We start from the raw sequence: 22,209 nt of genomic DNA on the forward strand, positions 1-22,209 counted from the left end.
AACACTGGTTAGGTATTTTCCATTTTCTAAACTAGGTCACCCTTTCCCACTTCCAAGAGTCACACAGGTTTGGTTTTGCCCGCCACCCCTCTTCCTAATCTCCTGCAAGATTTTGTTTATGTCTGTCAAGTTCTATCTTGTTAGTCTTGCTAGTCATTGTTTAGGACTGTCAGAGCTCTTTGGATCCTGATTATGTCATCCAGTGTAGTCACTCTCCTGGTTTTGCATCATTATAATTTGATAAAAATGTCTGCCTTCCTATAAGTGACTGATAAAAATATTGGATCAGATAGGGTTAAATAGAGAGTCGTATGGCACAACAATAGAGACTTCTTTTAAGCTGACATTATTCCATTAATCATTGTTCTTTGGATGTGATATTTCAGTCATTTATGATTTCATTCAAGTAGATTCATTGCACATTTCTCCATCTTGTCTACAAGAACGTCATGAGCTATTTGGTTAAGTGCTTTAGTGAAATCCAGATACACACTGTATCCTCAGCATTCCACTGATCTACCCGGTCTTGTTAACTTTATTATGAAAGGAAATGAGGCAAAATTGGTATACAGTCGGGTGTTGACTGGTAGAGTTCTTAGTCTGGTGATAACGCCCCCTCTCCTCTCCAAAAACCCCCCCCACAAGAAATAAGGGAGAGAAGCATTTACATGCTGTTTGTAGAGACCAGTGAAACATGTTGAAGGCTGAAACAGGTAAGAAGTTTGAGGAATTCTTATGATGGTTCCCACGGATATAGAATTGAATATTTTTGGGTAGTATTCGTGATTTTTTTTTTTTTTTAGGTTTACCCCTTTTTTTTTTTTTTTTTTTTTTTTTTTTTTGGTAGTATCTACCTTCTGTGCAGGGCTCAAACTCACGACCCGGAGATCAAGAGTCATATGCTCTCCTGATAGCCAGCCAGGTGCCCAAGTTTTTGTGATTTTTATCCAGCAGAGGGACATTGTAGATCTTAGTTACTTGGAGTTCTAACTCTCGAACCAATAGAAATAAAACTGGTTCTAGATATCAGAGAATGCCCTTTCAGAAGCTGTCTTTTTCCAGTAACAGCAGTGCTTTGATTTCTGGAATTTCCTGTTCTGAATAATGATTGGAGTCAACTAGTAGTGGTAATAAACAGATTGATATATAATACTTCACATTTTTGAAGCCTTAGAGTAAGGTAGATGGAGCATTGGTTTCAAATATCTTGTCTTGACATTATATTTGCCATAATTTCCCGTGCTTTCTTCCAGGATCGGGATTTAGAGAGACTGCGTCGAAAATGGCTAAATGCGTTAACAAAACGTCAGGAATACTTAGATCAACAACTGCAGAAGCTTGTCAGTAAACATGGTAAGAAAAGCAAGTTGAATATTTCCTCCCCCCCACCAAATCTGTGCATAATTAATTTCATTTGGAGCCATATAAATTAGAAGTAGATGGACACATCAATAATGCGTATAGGAATGTTACTTATTAATGTCATATCCTTTCAGAATAACATTTATTTAACTGTAATGATGTCTTTCTGTAAGTTCCCCCCCATCCCCAACAAAGAGAGAAAATACAGTATGTAAACATTGTCCTTCAAAAATAAATTAAGGGGGATGCTAACGTTCTTGATTTCTTATCCAAAAGCACCTGAATCCTCTAATTCTGGAAGAAATTATTCATGTGCTGGCCCATGGCGTCCTTCCGTGAGCCAGAGATGGCCTTTCTGTAAGAGTACACCAGCTCTTTAGCTTATAGTTCAGTTCTTACTGTGATTTTTTTTATTACTAATTAGGGAAGTAATAAGTTTTCAGTGAACCCTCATCAACCAGTACCCGAATACAGTCAAATCCTATTGATATGCAGGTGAAAGTGTAAATCAAGTGAGAAGTCTATATTTGATCTTCATTCTTGATGTTCTAGATAAAACAGAGGATGATGCTGACCGTGAAGCGCAACTTCTAGAGATGAGGCTGACTCTGACTGAGGAGCGAAACGCAGTCATGGTCCCCTCTGCTGGCAGTGGCATTCCAGGGGCCCCAGCAGAATGGTATGAACGCTGCCACATATCTTCAGACTTTTCAGATGCTTACTGAGCTGCACACTCTCCATATCAGTTTTGCCTCTGTTTCAACTAATGGAAGACTCATCATAGCATAGGGGGAAAAGTTTGAGTTAGAGGAAGTGTTAAATTATTTTCATGAGTTGGAGTAACTATGGCTTAAAACTGTTTTATTAAATAATATTGTTATTGGCCCAAGTAATTAAGAATTCTGAGAATCTAAATCAATATTTAATACCACTGCACTTAGCATTAAAAAAGAAAAGTTAATATGTTAATTACTTGGGTCATTCCCTTAAAGGACCATTCGGTCATAATAAAATTGCATCTCCAGGAGTTTTTGGTTTTGTGCTGGCTTAAACTGTACTGTCAGCAAATGTTCTGTGCCACTTTATAGAAATTAAAAATAGTAAATTAAGCCATATGGGGCCCTTAGGTATATAATTTTTTAAGAAAGTAACTTTAAACAAGGAAGCTTCAATTACAAACAGGTAGCTGTATCTTATAAGACTGAATTCTAGGATCAGAACATATGATAATTATACACAAGAGCACCAGTGAAAAGAAGCAGCATTTACAGGTAAGTCTTTGGGGCATCTCTGATGTGAAATTATGACAAAAACACAATACCCACAGTTGTTATTGGCTTGACCTGTAATACTTCTCAGTGTGGGTTAACGCTGTGTCTCAAAGTACATTCTGCTGAGAAAGTCGGCTTTATTTGAGGTGCTATTTGTTTATTATGTTTTAGGACCCCAGTTCCTGGGATGGAAACACACATTCCTGTTATATTCCTCGACTTAAATGGTAAGTTAGGAGATGCTTTCTAAAGGCTTACCTCAGACAAATTAGTGTCCGAGTAACACTTAGATTCTAACGAAGTCTGCAGTTAGGCAATTCTGTAAGAGTATGGTTAGGGTCTATTTTATGTATGTGGAGGGACACTGACACTTGACTAAGAATGAATTTTCTGTAAGAGTAGTATTTCTGTAGCGGAGGTAGGTATGTTTCATCCCAGGGCGTTTGCACATTTCACTGGGTAATCCGTTAATGGCTGCGTGTGTGCTTTGTTCTTCTCTTCATGTGAAGTAGCAGTAGCAGGTGTTTCCCTGCACTTCAGTGTTGTCTTCTTTATTCTTAGGAAAAGACTTCTCTCTGGAAAGGTCTAATAACTAGTGATGCTTATGTAGGATGCTTTCTTTTATCTGGTGTTTTCTTAACCTTAGCTAATAAATTTCTCATTTTTTCTGTGAGTTCTTTTTTTTTTTTTTAAAAGATTACTTATCTATGTATTTGACAGAGAGAGAGAGAGATCACAAGTAGGCAGAGAGAGGGGTAAGCAGACTCCCTACTGAGCAGAGAGCCCAATGCGGGGCTCGGTCCCAGGGCCCTGGGATCATGACCTGAGCCGAAGGCAGAGGCTTAACCCACTGAGCCACCCAGGCGCCCCTCTGAGTTCTTATGCCCTCATTTCTGCATTGCTTATTTGTGAGAAACTGTCCAATTTTTCTTTTTTCTCCTTCATATAAAATATTTTAGATGTGGCTACATTTTACATTTATTCTGTCCAAGGAAGGAAAATAAAAATGAAAAGGTAGATTAAAGAGCTAATGATAAGGTAAAAGTCAGCAGTTAAATTCCTAAAACATCTGCAGAGAAACTGTGTATTATAATGAACTGTCCTAGATAGGCAAGCTTGGATGTCCTCAGTGGTTTGTTTCCACCCAGCTGAAAGTGAGTTATAATAACTAAGGTATTTAGCATCTTGTACTACTTGGTTTATTTAGACATATGGAAAATTTTGTGTGCACACAGAGTTAGCAAATAATGCTTAAGTCACTTCTACTGTCTGTCCACCTGAGAGGGTTTCAGTGTTTTGCCACAGCTCTCTAGCCTACCTTGTTGTTCTCTGGCGCCTTGGAGGCTGAAGCTTACTCTGGGGCCTACTGTCCTTACGCTAGGTTCCTAGATAGTTGAGGGGCTCGTGTGTGCATGTGCTTGTGCACGTGTGTAGGAAGGTAAGAGCGGAAAAGAATAAGCTTATAGAAGACCTGTTTGTATGGAAATCCCAAGACATGATCAAAAACTTGTGCAGCCTGATGCCCATTCCTGATCCCCATAAGCCCACATACTAGAAAGATACTTTGATGGCTGCTCACAAGCTTAAGATGGATAGGGGGTTGGGAGGGCCAGACTTAGAACTAAATAACTAAAGGGCCAAGGGGCAACCCTCCAAGTTTCTGGCTCATGTAGCCAATTGATTCTTTTGTTGAACTTAACAGTCAGATAATTGGAATCACTCTCGCTTCTCATTTCTTCAGTGCACTAAAAGATGGGGAATTTGGGTTATAATCCTATCATTAACATTTATGGGCTGACCTTGAGTAATCTCTTGGGTATCTTGGCTTCATTTGCCTTCCATGTACAATAAGGCATAAAGGTAGGAGATTGGTTAAGATAATTTCTTGAGAGTCTATCCATCTCTAAGAACTGTGAACTGTTTAATGGTTCTCTTCCATGTCATGTGAGATTTTAGAGCCAAAAGCAAATGAAATTTGAGGCAGTAGAATTTTAATACTAAGCACATTGAAATTTAGCTGGTAGGGGTTATCCTTTGAAATGATCTCTGATTTAATGGAACTTGCTTTTAGCTGATGATTTCAGTTCCCAAGATAATCTTGATGACCCAGAAGCTGGTGGATGGGATGCTACCCTAACCGGGGAAGAAGAGGATGAGTTCTTTGAACTGCAGATTGTAAAACAGCATGATGGAGAGGTAAACAAAGCATAAGTAGGGAAAATCATATGAAAACTAGTTTCTTTAACCTTTCCATATGTCTTTTGAAATGGTCAGCAATGTAATCATTTTAATGCTTACATTTCTCAAGAAATATAAATGAAAACCTTTCATTGTGACTTCCAGAAAGAGTGGAACCCCTTCCAGAAGGAGTGGACGGTCAAATTAGTTCCCCTTCTAGTAAAGGATCTCTGTTAGTATTCATAGTTCAGGCCAGCAGTGGTCCCCTCTCTGGGGAAATGCTACTGAAGTGCATATAGGTAAAATGACACAGTGTTTGGGATCTCCTTTAATTCTTCAGTAAAGACATTTTAAGAAGAGGGCAAAAAGAGTAGATAAAGGCAGTGTGGCAAAATCTTGATAATGTTTGAATCTGGGTGATGTGTGTACAGTGAGGGCTTACTTTCTAGTTTTGAGTATACTGGAAAAGTGAAAAAGTAGTTAAAGCGAGGAAAGCTGATGGGGTGCTCTGGAGGGCACATCATCCCTTAGTGGTATTCCTAAAAGATGCAAAACTTCAATAGTAGGGGGCAAAGCTAGCACACCCAACTGTGGTGCCTTCTATACAACAGTGGTCCTGTCCATGTCATGGGTGACAAAGAAGGGCTGGGGAACCATTCCAGATGAAAGTAGACTAAAGGGACATGACAGCTAAGTGCAGTTAGTGATCCTGGATTGGAACAGTTGAAAGATTTGAATATGGACTGTATTATATCATAGTATTGTGTTGATGTTAAATTTCCTGAATATAATTGTCCTATAGCTAAGTCAGAGGATGTTCTCACTGTTAGAAGATACTTGTTAATCTTTTTAGGCAGGTAGAGTAACAGGTCTGTAACTGACTCAAAAGTGGTTCAGCAAAAAATAATCCTGCATGTGTATGAGTTGTAAGAAAGAGAAAGGAGAAGTGGCAAAATATTAATAGCTGATGATTCTAGATGGAAGATAACACAGGAGTTCATTGTCCTGAATTTATATCTTTCCTTTATGTTTGAGCATTTTGCAAAATAAAAACATTTTAGAATCCCACCAGCCAAGAACATTATCCCCTATACTTCCCAGACTAGAGTGATGGAGGCCACATCCTCACATCCCGGAGTCTTTCAGGCAACTTCTAGTAGATCTTCAGTGGGGACCAGTATGTCCAACTTCAGCCAAGCCAGTATGTTTCCTTGTGAAGTGTTTTGTGTTCAGGAGGAGAGGGCAAACAAAGTATGTTCTTTTGGTCCCCGCAGGTGAGAGCAGAAGCCTCTTGGGACTCTGCCGTGCACAGCTGTCCTCAGCTCAGTAAAGGCACCCCAGCAGATGAGCGCGTGTATCTGATCGTGCGGGTGACAGTCCAGCTCAGCCATCCGGCCGACATGCAGCTGGTATTACGGAAACGAATTTGTGTCCATGTTCATGGCCGGCAGGTGAGTCATTAATCCCAGTTGAAGAACTGATTTTAATCACAGGTCCAATTAGGGGCAGGGCCAGGAATGATTGCTCTGGCCTCTTGTCCACACAGCCTCTATGAACTGTTTCACTTTTCTCTTCAACTCAGCCCTAGCTGTCGTGTAATTGGGTCTGCTTCATTCCCGGCCCCTGCTGTTCTGACTTCCTCCTAGATAGTGTTCAGTTATTACAGTGAGTCCTTCTTATTACAGAGTCACAGATGGGTGCCCCAATGCCCCGTCAAAGCGCAGTTCTAGGTTTTTGGCTTTACCTTTGGGTCGCACAAGACGTGACAGTTCTCTGCAGATTAGCTGTTGCTTGGACTCACCCTCTGCTTTGTGCTTCTTTCTTCCCTCTCAGTCATCTCTGCTAATGTGTGGACTCAAATATTTGGATAGTGTACTCTGTCGAGCTTTTGGGTAGCAAGATGAGTAAGAATTAGTCTGCATCTTGAAACCGCCAGTGTCCATCGGCGTGTGTAGCTGAATAAACAGACGGCGCCTCTATTGGGTTAGTGCGGGAAGACTGCGGGCGAAGCCATGGAGAGCACGTCCGAGAAGCCATCAGAGCCAGGGTGGTAGCATGCTGGCCATTCCTTTACAGACACCGTGCCAGAGGAGGACATAAACGCTGTTCAGTGCAGGGGGTGAGGAAGGACAGGGCAGGGCTGACTGGGACCTCGAGCTGCGGAGTGTGACAGGCATTGTGACGGGGCGTGCCGCAGAGGTGGGGCCCTGGCTGTCCATAGTTGGAGCTGGATTATGAGGGACCTCGTGCCGTATGACTGGGTTTAGTAGACAGCTTCAAGGGAAGAACATAATCTATTCCTGCCATTGGCTTTGCAAATACAGGATTTGGGAGGCTCATTCTAGGGATTCTTTGAACTGTCTGTGCTCACTTTTTTTGAGGCCTTCTCAACACACTGACTAAAACCAGGACAGATGAAAAGAAATCTTTTCATTTAAAAGAGCACAGTCACGGTTGACAGAGTCCTAGATGTAATCTCCACCCCTAAAAATTAATCTTTAGTTCTAAATGTCACACTGATATCCATCTTTGAAATGAAGACTGGTGGTAATGCTGTGAAAATTGCAGGTCTTTAGCTTGGCAATCCAGCATCAATAAAATCCGGGTCATCGGGTGAGCTATAGACGTATATGGTATGTCTCCTGTTCGCTCTTTTCTCCAACTCTCTCTTCTCGGAAGTCTTTAAAGGATAGAAAAAGATGCGTTGCTCTTGAGGAGCATTTTGGAGTGATTTGCCATTCCTGAGCTAGAGATTCTGCTTGCCAGGCAACGAGACTGACCTGGTACGGCACCAGCCCCACCAAATCCTTAACAGAAAGGATGCATCGTGGAGTCACCAAGCTTCCTCTGGTGGTGGTGTCTTTTTTGTTTGTTTTTAATTTGTTTTTAATTTTTTCTTATAGTGGCAAGAATTTACCTCCGTTTTTCCCCCGGATGAAATGACGTGATATTATCAGATTGATACTGAATGACATGATAGTACTTTAGGACATGCCAGTTTTCCTCCTAAGAGGAAACCTAAGAAAGTGACTTGGGTTTCCTCCCAGTTTCAGATATTTCAGTCCTAAAAATTGCTTCTTTATAACAAGAATGGGGACTTCCCTATGACACTAATATTCCTTATGATGCTCATATATGCAAATCAGCTTCAATAGGTCCATACAGAAAGAAAACAAAAGGTAAATTAACAACAGCACGCCCCTCCCTACCCGAACCATGGAAAAAAAAAAAAAAACCTTAGCTGTTCCCTGACTGGTGTAATGGGCTGTGGCTCTGCATTGCAAGGCTCACGAAGGGCTAAAATCAGTGGTCTCTTTGCATTCTAAGAGCTACGGTCTTTTAAAAAAGTAACTAAAGAGCACTGAATAGGAAAGAAATTAGTATTAAATAGGTTTGTGAAATTATGTACTTCTAAGACCAAGTGGCTTAATTTTTCTATATTCTTTGGGAGTTTTCACATATTTCCTACTTCCCTTTTGCATGAGGGAAAAGGTTGGGTGTTGGTTTAAAATTCTCTCTTCTTCTTATCTTTATTCACCAATTGTATTCTGCCCTCATCCCTGCTCTCTTCAACCTCTACAGGATGTTCAGTCTTAGCAGCATCTTCAAATGAGTCATCTATGCATTAATTCAACGGTTCAATTCTTAACTGTGCGAAGAGCACAGTCAGCATAAACAATGACCGTGCACTCTTAAATCATTCTTCATAACGATCCTGCTTTGGTCAAGAATTTAATGCCTGAACTTGTCAATATTCATGCTGCAAGATGTCCATCGTACTGGTGAAAAAAAAGTGTAAGAGTCACCAGTCCTCACTCACATCTTAGAAGGTCATTTTATTTTATCGAAGTCAACAGTCTTATTTCCGTAGCCTTTAAGTAGACCTGAACCAGATGCCTAGTGTCAGTTTCCAGAGTTTTGGGTTTATATTCTTCATATATTGGGTGTAGGATCTGTCAAAGGGCAGGGGCCTAGTAAATTGATTTTGTGTGCTGAGACAAAGTTGAAGAGCCTGTATCTAGTGATTTGGGTTTCAGCTTGCTTATATCGGAAATATGCTCTGTTTCTTTTTGGTTAGGGTGAATGCAGTATCCTTTGAGCTCTTTGTTAATGAAAACTCAGTTTTTGAGGTAGGAAACCGTATCTTTCTTTTTTGTTTTTCTCTAGGGTTTTGCTCAGAGTCTCCTAAAAAAGATGTCACATCGAAGTTCTATTCCTGGCTGTGGAGTGACTTTTGAAATTGTCTCCAATATTCCAGAGGTGAAGGATCATATGAAGTTTGAGTTTACAAAAAATAAACATGTAAAAAGAGCTAACTAACTCCTTGAAAGTCACCTACCTAAGAAATATATAGTCAATGAAATTGTGTATTTGGGTAAACACTATAGATTTGTAGAAGAAATTTCCTAATCTTAATGTGATTCATTGTAAAATATATTTGTGGCTTAAAGGTTCTGGTTTTAGTATTTTGTTAAAGGAGTTCCTTTTTTTTTTTTAAAGATTTTATTTATTTATTTGACAGAGATCACAAGTAGGCAGAGAGGCAGACAGAGAGAGAGGAGGAAGCAGGCTCCCTGCTAAGCAGAGAGCCCGATGTGGGGCTCGATCCCAGGACCCTGGGATCATGACCTGAGCCGATGGCAGAGGCTTTAACCCACTGAGCCACCCAGACGCCCCAAAGGAGTTCCTTTTAAAAAGCAAATCAACACTCCTAGAAGACAGTGCTCCTTTTTACTCTTAGTAGACATAAGATAACAATATTGTCCCCCTCAAAGGGACGCAACATAGCACGTCCCTGAAAACAGAGATTCAGGCTTGTGTTTTGGAATCACACAGAAATCTTATTTTTGTCACCTATTAGTGAGGTAAACCTGGTAAGTTACTTGGAGCCTCAATTTTTTTCATTTATTAGATTGGGTTAGTGATAGCTTCTGTACAGGGTTGTTTTTAAGGATTAAATGAGATGATATATATAAGTTGTTGTGCACACACTGAGCAGTTGATTGTAATTGCCATTATTATAGTTTCTATTATTTTCTTCTTGTTATTTCTCTTTCTAAACTGAGAAAGTCATAGGAATCAAGCATATGGAGTTTATAATAACCCCCCCACGGAAGCTTGATGCATGATGTAGTTTATATATGTGCTTCCTAATATTTAATCCCAGATTTCTTCATCTGGTCTGTGGCACAGCTGGTAACGGGGTAGGGGAAGGGAGGCTTCTAAGAAAAGGACCGTGGAAAAGAGTAGAGCAGTTCCTTCTGTGACACTCAGTGTCTGAAATCAAGGAGTGAGTGTGGAGATGCAGATTGTACTTTGGCAAAATATGCAAGATTAGGACTTAGTCTCTTGACTCCTGATCTTGCCTTTTTTGCCAGTTATGTGGCTTTCCTTTTTTCTCATCTGTAAAATGAGGATGATTGCTTCTTTTCAGGGTTATTAAAAGGCCCAAATGAATCACTATAGGAGGTAGAAGTTTTGTGAACTTAAGCCACCTTCCAGATTCTTCCATATTTTATCTGTAATAAAGCTCGCTTAAATTTTTAAAAATAATTTTGATGTTAGAATGTGTCTTATAATTGATATCTTAAAGTTAATTGGCAGAGTTTTTTTTTCTCCTTAGTGGTATATAAAATATTTTTTTTCCTTAAAGTTGATGGCATCTTAAGATGCAGTGGCATATGGCTATATATTTTGTAGTTTGTGACATTATTATAACAAATTCACAAGTAAATAAAGTATCAGATTTTCTCTGAGAAGAGTAATTTGTTATGAGCCAAGCTAGCCTGACATGATTAAATGCACTAACAACAGCCCTTCCTGATTTGTGAGCGTCCCATTGATATGCATGGGGCACCCACATGAGAGGAGCAGAGCTGGGCTCTGGGGGAAAGCATGGTAAGTGAGAATTTACCGAGATACTTTTCTTCTTGGTGGGTGCTACACCTCCTGTAGCCTGTGTTGAGGATTGAGGATTGAAACCAATTTTAGAAGCTGCCACATGTTGAACATGTAGTCCATGGTCGGCTGCTGAGTGAAAGGGTTGAAAGCCGCCCTACTTTCACTCTTACTCTCTTGTGTCTGCCTCCTACTAGCACTGTTTGGACCCCAGCTTCTCATTCCTGTCTCTTGCCTCAGTGATGTATTTCTGAAGTATTGTGGTGGTTGGTTGTATTTCCAGCTATTTCCACCAAATCCTTTCTAACCAATAACGTTTTTGTTTGCAGTAGGAAAAAAGCAGAGGACAGTTTTATTAAGAATGTGCTGTGTTTCAGTGGCATTGGGTTTAACCTTGCAAGTTAATCTGATCACCATTTATACCACGATTTCTCTGGGAAAATGCATTTTGAGTTCCAAAAGTTGGCATTAAAATGGAATTTTGGAATACATCCCATTTGTTAGCTCAGTACTCTCTGTGTGTATGTTTGTATAGATTAAGAAGCTTTTATGTTTTCTTCTATAGAGTACTTAAATTTAATACACAACTTTCTGTTCTCCAGGATGCCCAGGGAGTAGAGGAACGAGAAACATTAGCAAGAATGGCAGCTAATGTTGAAAACACAGCTTCTGCTGACTCAGAGGCTTATATTGAAAAATACCTCAGAAGTGTGCTGGCTGTGGAGAACCTTCTCACTTTAGATCGTCTCCGCCAGGTTAGCCAACAGAGCTGGTAGTAGCGGTGCGAACCTGGCCTGATTCTCTTTGCCTCTCTGCAGTTCACAGTGTTGTTTACATCTAAACTTTGGAAGTATCTGTTTAAGTGCAGCATATTAATTTAGATTAAATTTGTCATTTAAGTCTGAACATACAAAAGCTCCACTTGGAAGTGTACTTTTACCAAGGTGCTAAATGGTATCAAGTTGCTTTGAGGTAATGGGAGAAAATACTTAACTCTTGCTGGCTGAAGAATTACTTTATAAATTCTTTGATAGTGGACAATAACGTTGCTGAAGAAATATGTAGGAAGGTGGCAGAATGGGCCCTTTCTTGTTTAGCTGGTCATGCCTGCCACAGCTTTAGGGTAGATCTCTCAAAGGGATAATAGAGATGCCAGCAGTATACCTAATCCTTAGTGGAACCCTAAACCTCATTTTACATAGTAATATGGAGGCTTTTTTGGTTTTAACCAAAAATCCTTATGAAAAACAAAAGTGAATGAGCTAATTTTGGCGATTTTCTCCTGGGACTAAGTTTTGTTTGGTCAGCTTCAAGGCAGCCGTCAATAGATACAGAAAAGAATGTAGAATCTAGGTAACCTATCCACTGTACAGTTAACTTGGAATACTCCACAGTGTTTGGAACTAGGTCTTTCCAAGGCATAAAGAAACAGCTATGATTTAAAGAACCCGGAATGTGTGTGTAGAGATGGTAGCTCAAACACTGCTGTGCATGGTACTGATTTGGAGGTGGGTCTCTGATCTGTGTTTTTCCTCTGTATGTTTTCTGACTGACAGGAAGTTACAGTGAAGGAACAGTTGACAGGAAAGGGGAAGCTGAGTAGGAGGAGTATTAGCTCTCCCAACGTGAACAGAGTGAGTACATGGACTCCCTATTCTGTGCTCTGCTTGGGCTCTCCTGCCCTGCCCCTCTTTCCTTGGATAACTCTTTTTTGTATCCTTTAACTCTCATCTCAGATGTCATTTCCTTCTCCAGACTGATTTAGGATGCCCCTGTTCTCTACCCTGTAGCATCTGTGCACACCTCTGTCACTGTCTTCACCAGTATGGCAGGGACAGTGTCCATTTAAGTTCGTCTCTCCTGTTTCTCACAGCTTTTGTATGAGCAGTGCCTAGCACAGTGGCTGGGTGTTCAGTGAGTGTTGAGCTAAAGCAAAACTAGCCCAGTGCCTTTGGCAAGCCATTTGAATTTCCTGGGCCTAAGTTAATTATTTTTAAATTGAGAAGTCTGCACTCGGTTTACAAACTCAGTTGCTTAAAGGCCATCCAGGATAGTATAAATGAATAAAATAACTTAGGTGTATTTCATAACAGTGTCTTAAGTTTTTTGTTGTTTTTAAAAACAGAGGTATAATTTATGTGCATATTAAGCATACAAATAATTCTTCACAAAGAAATATGATTGTGGCCGTGTGATTTATCTCTCCTTTCCTTACTTTTGATAAAGATACGGATATTAGAAATATTACCTTTGCTAACTTTACACTAAGAAAAACCACAGTACAAGCATCGTAATGAAGAGCAGCTGACCCTTCCCCTTGGTGTTTGAGAGACGATAGTGAAAGTAGGGAGAGTATCAAACGGGAGGGCACGCGTGGCCCCTGAGTGACTGAATGACATCACTAATGATCTCAGGATGAAAGATTGGGAACATTAAGGAATATATCACTTTATTTCAACTTGAAATCTCATTTCTTCAAAAAATGATACATTCAAATGCAGATACTTGCAGAGGTTGGTATTTAGAATCCTGTGGTTTAAAAGAAATAGTTTGTGTCTATATATCTGCTACAAATACCCAGAGAAGGAAGTTGTAAGATCAGGACATGGTAAAATAATTAAGCTGGTATCCTTTAAATGGAAGGGGATAAACAGATGAAATATCCCTTACCCATGCCCTGCTGGTTGTTGCCTCAGGGTAAACTGGGTGTCTGATCTTATATAAACCTCCCACCTTAAAGTTTAATTCAGTTTAAAAAAAAATTGTGAGGGGCACCTGGGTGGCTCAGTTGTTTAAGTGGCCGACTCCTGACTTCGGCTCAGGTCATGATCTCAGGGTCCTGGGATTGAGCCCTTCTTGGTGCTCTGTGCTCAGTGGGGAGTCTGCTTGAGGATTCTGTCTCTTTCCCTCTGCCCCTCCTCCTGGCTTGCACACATGCTTTCTCTTTTTCAAAATAAAGAAATACATCTTTAAAAAAAGTTGTGCATAATAATGTCTCAAATTATACACTAGCCTAATTTACAAATGTCTTGACAGCATCTCTGCTACCATCTGACTGTTGATTTGGTTTTCAAATTCTTATATTTCCAGGACCGTAGATTCCTGTACTTTCACACCTAAAGGACTAATCCCAGGGAAGCCTGGGTAGCTCAGTCGATTAAGCGGCTGCTTTCGGCTCAGGTCATGATCCCAGGGTCCTGGGCTCCCTGCTCAGCTGGGAGCCTGTTTCTCCCCTGTCTGCCGTTCCCCCTGCTTGTGCTTGCTCTCTCTCTCTCTCTTACTCACTCTGTCAAATAAATAAATAAAATCTTTTACAAAAAAAAAAAAATAAAGGACTAATCCTCTCTTTTTTTCTTTTTCAGTTGTCTGGCAGCCGACAAGATCTTATTCCATCCTATAGTCTAGGCAGCAATAAGGTAAGTATTTATAACTATTTTTCTGTCAGTCTTAGACCGATTTCCCATTCAGTTTTCCTCTTCTCAAATATCACATGCTTGTTTTGCATGCCAAAATTTCTCCTGCTCTTCTGTGCTATGTGAAATTTATTAGAAAGTGTTTACAGTTCATTTCTTTTTACCAGTTAAATTAAGGTTTATTAGACCTTACTACTCTACTTTTTAAGGGTTAAAAACCAGTTTTGTTGCTTGAGTTCGTATTTTTATATAAACTGTTCTTCCTGTTTGAGTCAAAAATGGAAATTTAAATCAAATTTTTAATAGTAAAATATTGATAAAATGATTGCAAATGTGTGAGGAATAGGAAGATCTTATCTGAAAGTTAGTATTATTTGCTAGAAGAAATTAAAAATAAGGGAACAGAACTTCTGTTAGCTGGGATTTATTGTTAATGTAGTGTTCCCCAATTTAGTAGAGGTTCAAGCATAGAGAATTCTTTTTTTTTTTTTTTTTAAGATTTTATTTGTTTATTTGACAGCAGAGATCACAAGTAGGCAGAGAGGCAGGTGGGGGGTGGGAAGCAGGCTCCCTGCTGAGCAGAGAGCCCGATGTGGGGCTCAGTCCCAGGACCCTGGGATCATGACCAGAGCCGAAGGCAGCGGCTTAACCCATTGAGCCACCCAGGCGCCCCACGCATATAGAATTCTTTATCATTTACTTAAAAGGATCATACTCAGAATTGTAACTGGATGTCCTATATCACAGTTTTGTGCCCGATATTTTTTGAGGGCTCTGGTTAGATGTTGGTACTGTTAACTGTGGGCAACATGCTCTGTATTGCTCTCTTAACCCTTGAGGAGGGTAAAAGTGAACAGTGTCTTATACAATGGCCTGATAATCAGGGATTTGTTTCAAAATAATCTCGGAGGACAGTGAGGGCATAGATAAGAGAAGATGGTCTATTTAATGGTGGTGCTTATAGCTGCATGGGATTTGTTATACTACCCTTTCTACTGTTGTTATTTTATACTCTGTTTTTGTACATTTGAAATTTTCCTTAAAAAACCTTAGAACAATTAGTTGATGAATAATAAGACTTATTCTTAAGATCTAGGTTAGTAGGAGTTTACCTGAAATACATAAAAATGTGTGTGTGTATATGTGTGTGTGTGTGTATGTGTGTATCCCATTATTTCAGGCAAACTCCTAGTAACCTAGATCTTAAAAATGAGCCATATGTATATATATCAATGTTTATAGACATATAAATAGCTCTCCAACTCATTAATTTACTGTTCACCTACCATGTCTCTGAAAGTGTGCTAAGTAGTACTCCTTTATACTGATCTAGTGATAGGTTTGATCAGTTCTTAGTGAGCACAGCACAGCTTGTGATTACCGGAACAAAGCTGAGTTCCTGGGAAATTATTTGTGTCATTATTTTTAAATGTAAATAAGCGAAATATTTTAAGGAAAATATATGTATAAGAAAAAAAGCACAACTTTTTGTGTTTTTTGGAATTACATCTAATCCAAATTCCCAGTTATATTTTCAGTTCCTTGAAAGAAGTGGCCAAAATTTTCTGTCTACCCCCAGTCTCCTTCTGTTTAAATAGAGAAAGTAACAGTATCGCTTGAAAGAAAGTTACAGTGCTTCATCTACACCAAGTAAATGGAATAAAGGAACATAGATGCTATACTGGAAGTATGGTAGAGTAGGAGACCAAAGGTGGGGGTGTTCACTTTTAAAGGCATTATTCACGGATCAGGAGAGGCTGCAGAGACAATAATCCCCCTAAGTTGAAAGGTGATGAGGTCCCCCCACCTGCCCCCCGAGGCAGGGAAGGAGTGAAAGCAACAGTGTGAACAGAGCATGGAGGGAGGAACAAGCTTGCTATGTTCATGACACTGCATGCAGTGTGACTAAAGGAGAGGGTGTCCGAGGGGTAGAACCCAGAGACAAGGGGCCTGATTGTCGCAGATCTAACATCATGTACCAAGGAGTAATGGAAGAGGTAGGGAGCCCCTGAAGGAGTAATGGCAGTAACATGGTTACAGTTGAATTGGGAGGTGTTTTTTAACAGTCCACCTAAACCCCACTTGGGTTCCTGGCTGTGGCCCATAAAATCACATTAGAATATTGTATACAGTACAAATATATACAGTTATCAGTGCAAAAAGTGGAAAAACATTTAATTTGAGGATGGATACATCAGGTGTGGGAGGAGATTCAGCAGTGGGAGCGTGAGGGAGAGCAACTTAGGTATTATTAAGGAGGTAGACGCTCTGGAACTCCGTGGACAGAAAGGTTGGGCGAGGAAGGAGACGAGGGTGACGTGCGCTTCTGGATGACAGAATAGAGAGATGAACTGTTAGAGGGGCAGGTTTGGGGAAGAAAATGATTTAGTTCCATTTTTGATAGAAGGTGTCTGTGCCAGTTGAAGGGTCTGGAAACCTGGGCTGAAGACAGATTGGGGAGCTGAGGGCATATTTATAACTGAGTGAGGGATTAGATCTAAAGTTGGAGCTGGTTGGCATGAGCATACTCTTGGGCACGTGCTGGAAGAGAAGCTGGCCAGAAGACCCAGCAGAGAGTAGCTTGGAAACCGGGGCAGAAAGGAATTTTAAGTTGTTTGGTTTTTTCCCAAATGTTTTACTTATTTACTTATTTTAGCAAGCATGCATACATGAGCTGGGGGAGGGACAGAGGGAGAGAGAGAGAATCCCAAGCAGACTCTCCACTGAGCAGGGAGCCTGACATGGGGCTTGATCCCTCAATCCTGAGATCACAACCTGAAGCTGACATCAAGAGTTGGACACTCAACCAACTGAGCCACCCAGGTGCCTGGCTTTTTAGCTTTTAAGAAGGACTCCTCTCAGGTTCCTCAGAGACTGTAAGATGAGGACCAAAGACGGCTTCAGATATGACAGTAAAGAGTTCCTGGGAGTCCTTTCCCAGGGCAGTTTTTGTGGCAGGTTGGGGACAACTCAGCAGGACATGTCATAGTAAATGAGTAAATGTAATGTTACATATTTTTGCTACTCTACCAGGACCTTCCCTTTTTTAGTCATCTTGATTTCTTGGCGTACCCTAGTGAAGAGGAGGAAAGTTTGATTTTCACCCTCTCAGGTTTTACTGATATCATGGTACCATCACAGCAACAAGGATATGTATCCCTCCACTCTATTTCAGGGTATATTTTGAGTTGTCATACACTTCAAACAAGTTAAATACCTTTTTCCCCCTATTTCTGCAGTTCAGTCTTCCTCAAAATTTGGCTTGCTTGCCCCTCCCTGACCATATTAGTCCCCAACCCTCTGGAAGTGTATTGTCAGGGAAAACAGAACGTGCCAACTTGGCATTACTAACTTTGCTCCCAATTCAGCTGTGAAGCTATTATTTTTATCTCCTTTTGAACTCCTGGCATCCATGGGCCCTGAAAGGTTACGAGGTGTGGCTGGGCATTAGTCAGCATCTCGTCACTATGGGCATCTTTTGACTTCTCGCTAGGTTGAATGAATGTCCGCCTATCATAATTAGAGACCTTTGGCTATTCAGTAGGAGAAAGATAGAGGAAACCTGTTATAAGATTTTTATGCAATGGGCCTGTTCAATGAGTAAGGAGTATAGGATTGTAATTGTGATGCTAGGAAACGAAGTGAAAAGATTACAAAGGGAAGAGGATTTGATTCCAGACTTCAGAAGGGAGTACAGAGTAGCTCCCCCATATTCAGAGGAAGGATTCCCTCAATAGTTTTATCATCTAAAACAGAGCATCTTAAAAGAGTTTTAGGAAAAATAAATATTCTTAAAATTATATTTTCTTACTAGGGAGGAAAAGTCATTCCCCTGCTCCCTGTGGCCTTTAAATAAAACAAAGAAAATCACTTTCAAATATAGCATTGCCTTGTATTCAGTATGTGTTTTTAATACTACCCATAAAAGAATTCCTCAAGACTGAGTTGTGCATAAACGAATTGACCTACAAATTATCAAAATCCTGTTAAAGCCCTCTGCAGAACAGCTGTGCTTATACACATGTGAAATGATTCATGTACAAGTGTCCATTCAAATATTGTTTATAATGGCAGGAGACTGGAAACAAACAGACTGTCCATTGGTTTGGTCTGGTTAAATACACTTAATCTGGGCAGATGTCATATACCACCCCCTGATACATACAAATAAATGAATGGGATACTATGCAGCTGTAAAAATGACTAGGAACCCTTCTAGATACCCATATGGAAAAATTACCAGGATCTACTTAATGTTTAAAAATGAAGTGCAGAGGGGTGCCCATGTGGCTCGGTCAGTTGAGCATCCAGCACTTGGTTTCAGCTCAGGTCATGATCTCATGGGTCACAGGATTGAGACCTGAATCGGGCTCCCGGCTCAGCAGGGAGTCTCCCTGAAGATTTTCTCCCTCTGCCTCTCCTCTGCCCCTCTCATAATAGTAAATAAATCTTTAAAAAAAAAAAAAATGAAGAGCAGAGGGGCACCTGGGTGGGCTCAGCCCATTAAGTGTCTGACTCTTGTTCTCAGCTCAGGTCTTGATCTTGGGGTTGTGAGTACAAGCCCTGTGTTGGGTTCCAAATGGGACGTTGAGCCTACTTTAAAAAATAAATAAATAAAAGTGAAGTACAAAATAGTATGCTGCCATTTATATTACAAAAGGAGGGGGACAGGAGAGAAGTGTGTGTGACTGTTTATAGATTTGCTTACACATACATAAGAAACCCTAGAAGGATATATAAGAAGCTAATACCATTACTTATCTGCCTGGGGAGAGGGTGGAAATATGTGGGGAACTGAACAGGTTGGGATAGAGGTAGATTTCTCACTATGCCTTTTTATATTATTTGGTTTGGGGATCATAGGAACCAATTACCTATTTTTTTTTTAGATTAGAATTAAAAACATGTATGTATGAAAATCTCAGTAGGAGCAAAAAAAATGTGTCAAAATTCAACACCTTTTCAAAAACATATATTAGCATTGAAAAATTATATTCCTTGCTCTTTTAAGTAGCTAGAAGTTTTTGTTTTTTTATGTGTAGTGGTTTGAGAAGATCTCCAGTAGCTTTATTTATAATAATTTGTACACAGAGTCCTAAAGGAAATTGTTTTGGAAAATCTCAGACTTTTTTTTTTTTCTTTTCTTTTCTTTGGGGGACTTCCTGCATTCTTCAGTTTTCAGAGATCCAGGGACAGGTAATTAATCCATTAGGTTTTCCTAATGAGTGGGATATAAGTACTATCCTACTACCTAAAACTTTGTATCATGCTTGCTTTTACCTTGAAAATAAGAATGAATTTTTATTTTATTTTATTTTTTTTTTTAAGATTTTATTTATTTATTTGACAGAGAGAGATCACAAGCAGGCAGAGAGGCAGGCAGAGAGACAGGAGGAAGCAGGCTCCCTGCTGAGCAGAGAGCCCAATGCGGGACTCAATCCCAGGACTCCAAGATCATGATGTGAGCCGAAGGCAGCGGCTTAACCCACTGAGCCACCCAGGCACCCAAGAATGAATTTTTAAATGTAGTTTTTATAAGATGACTAAATTTGGCACTGTGCTAATTTTTTGGCTCTTACTCTTTTGTAAAAATAACTTTGGTAGTCAATATATAGGATTCCTTTCACATGCTGCTTTTTCTAAGACTGTAAAAGTAGCTGTCAAAGGAGCCCAGGAACTAAGGCATCTTAGTAAATTTAGAGGGTTCTCGAATGTGAGGAGTTGGAGTTAATTCATATTAAGCAGATAATACAAATATTTGGGAACTTGTAAGATGTGCTTTTCTCAAGTGTGGACAGGGAAAGGGGAATAAAATGACAAAACTGCTTTGGGCATTCCTTTGACATCACAGAACTTTTCTCAGCAGTGCCATTTTGGTTTCTTTGCCTTAAAGTATTTGATGCACAAGAGAGAAATAGGAGTTGATTATGCTTAAAATGCTAGAAAAATGTACTTTGAAATAATTGAATATTACTTATATCTACCTTGTAAACTTGTGTGGGCCTATTTCCAGGTTCTGTATCCGTTAATGTGTCTAGCCTCTGATCTTGATTATGAAAACAGAAATATAGGCCACAGAATTTGATGTGCTGTCTTCCCCTGTGTAAGATGGGAACGTTCAGTTCATTGAAACAATGTTCAGAAGCCAGGAGAGGACACAAGAAGAGGTTCATGACTCCCTTTCTCTCCTAATTTTTAGTTGATACCACAGCAAAGATTAGTCATTTAGGACAAAGTGATACTAAAAGTTATGGGAGGGAGGCAGGGATGGAGAGTTTGATAGGATTAGTGCTCTTTAGGAGGTGGGAGGAAGCAGTGAACTACTAAAAACAGTCTCCTCATTTGGCTTATGACACTTGGAATTTGCCCAGCCATATTTTACACACCCTTATTATTGATGCTTACTGCATATTAGAATTGGAATTGCTTTACTGAGCTCCACCAAGATTGAATTGATAGACCCGTTAATCTTAAAAAGATAAATTGAATTTGATGAACTACTCCCAACTTAAATTCACCTTAGGGCCTAAAAGAAATCATTCTTTTTTTTTCCCCTCAAGCTTTTATTTAAATTCCAGTTAGTTAACTTACAATATAATATTAGTTTCAAGTGTGCCATATAGTGATTCATCACTTACACACAACACCCAGTCCTCATCACAAATGTCCTCCTTCATCCCATCACCCTTTTAGCCCATCCCCTTGCCACCTACCCTCCAGCAACCCTCAGTTTGTTTTCTGTAGTTATAATTGTTTTACAATTCCTTCTCTCTTTTTTTTTCCTCCATGTTCATCTGTTTTGTCTCTTAAATTCTATATATGAGTGAAATCATATGGTGCTTGTCTTTCTCTGATTTATTTTGCTTAGCATAATACTCTCTAGCTCCATCTGTGTTGTTGCACCTGGCAAGATTTCATTCTTTATGATGGCCGAGTAATATTCCTCTGTGTGTCTGTGTCTGTGTGTGTCTGTGTGTGTGCGCGCGCACACACACACACACACACACACACACATATATACTGTATCTTCTTTATCCATTCATCAGTTGATGGACATGTGGGCTCTTTCCATAATTTGGCTATTGTTGATAATGCTGCTATAAATGTTGGGGTACATGTATCCCTTAGAATCAGTATTAAAGTCATTCTTGATAGCCTTTTTAATTAAAAATATGTCCCTAATAAACTACTGGAACTACACCAAAATAAAAAGCTTTTGCACAGTGAAGTAAACCATCAGAAAAACAAAAAGGCAGCCTACCAAATGGGAGAAGATACTCTTTTTAAGATTTTATTTCTTTTAGTGATAGAAAAATGCAAGCAGGAGGGGAGGGACAGAGGGAAAGAGAGAGAGAATCTTTAGCAGACTCCATGCTGAGCATGAAGTCCGTTTTGGGGCTCGATCTCATGACCCTGACATCATGAGCTGAAATCAAGAGTTGGGCACTTAACCAACTGAGCCACCCAGTTGCCCCCAAGTGGGAAAAGATATTTGCAAATCAAATATCCATTAAGGGGTGAATACGCAAAATCTGAACTTACACAACTCAACACCAAAATACCTGAAATCATCTGATTAAAAACAGGCAGAGAATCTTTTTTTCCAGAAAAGATAGACAGATGGCCAATTCACACATGAAAAGATGCCCAATATCACTAATCATCAGGGAAATGCACATTAAAACCACAATGAGATAGTACTTTATACCTGTCAGAATGACTAAAATAAAAAAGACAAGAAATAACAAGTGGTGCTGAGGATGGGAAGAAAAAGGAACGCTCATGCACTGTTGTGGGAATGGAAATTATGTAGCCACTGTGGAAAACGAAATAGAGGTTCCTCAGAAACCTAAAAACAGAATTACCATATGATTCAATAATTCCACTACTGGGTATTTACCCAGAGAAAACAAAAACTTTAATTCAAAAAGATATATATACACGCACCTATGTTTATTGCATTATTTACAATAGCCTAGAAATGGAAGCAACCCAAGTGGTGTCTGTAAATGAATGGATAAAAGAAGAAGTGGGACATTGGTATAGCACATACACACAATGACATACATACAATGGAATATTACTCA

The 22,209-nt window shown here is 39.7% G+C and overlaps 1 protein-coding gene across 2 annotated transcripts in view; it reads left to right on the forward strand.

Moving 5' to 3' along the window:
• Positions 1 to 22,209, forward strand: part of KIF13B (kinesin family member 13B) — a 204,187-nt gene that overhangs the window by 139,049 nt on the left and 42,929 nt on the right. Inside the window, exons 27-36 of one of the 2 annotated variants that reach the window (XM_047717469.1) lie at positions 1,254 to 1,353; positions 1,915 to 2,041; positions 2,805 to 2,860; positions 4,705 to 4,829; positions 6,086 to 6,262; positions 8,979 to 9,071; positions 11,312 to 11,464; positions 12,266 to 12,343; positions 14,072 to 14,125; positions 19,298 to 19,318. In XM_047717469.1, coding sequence (XP_047573425.1) covers positions 1,254 to 1,353; positions 1,915 to 2,041; positions 2,805 to 2,860; positions 4,705 to 4,829; positions 6,086 to 6,262; positions 8,979 to 9,071; positions 11,312 to 11,464; positions 12,266 to 12,343; positions 14,072 to 14,125; positions 19,298 to 19,318 — 984 coding nt within the window. The remainder of the gene's footprint in view (positions 1 to 1,253; positions 1,354 to 1,914; positions 2,042 to 2,804; positions 2,861 to 4,704; positions 4,830 to 6,085; positions 6,263 to 8,978; positions 9,072 to 11,311; positions 11,465 to 12,265; positions 12,344 to 14,071; positions 14,126 to 19,297; positions 19,319 to 22,209) is intronic. The other variant, XM_047717470.1, reaches the window with a different exon arrangement.

Source organism: Lutra lutra, chromosome 2, assembly GCF_902655055.1.
Source record: "Lutra lutra chromosome 2, mLutLut1.2, whole genome shotgun sequence".
NCBI lineage: Eukaryota > Metazoa > Chordata > Mammalia > Carnivora > Mustelidae > Lutra > Lutra lutra.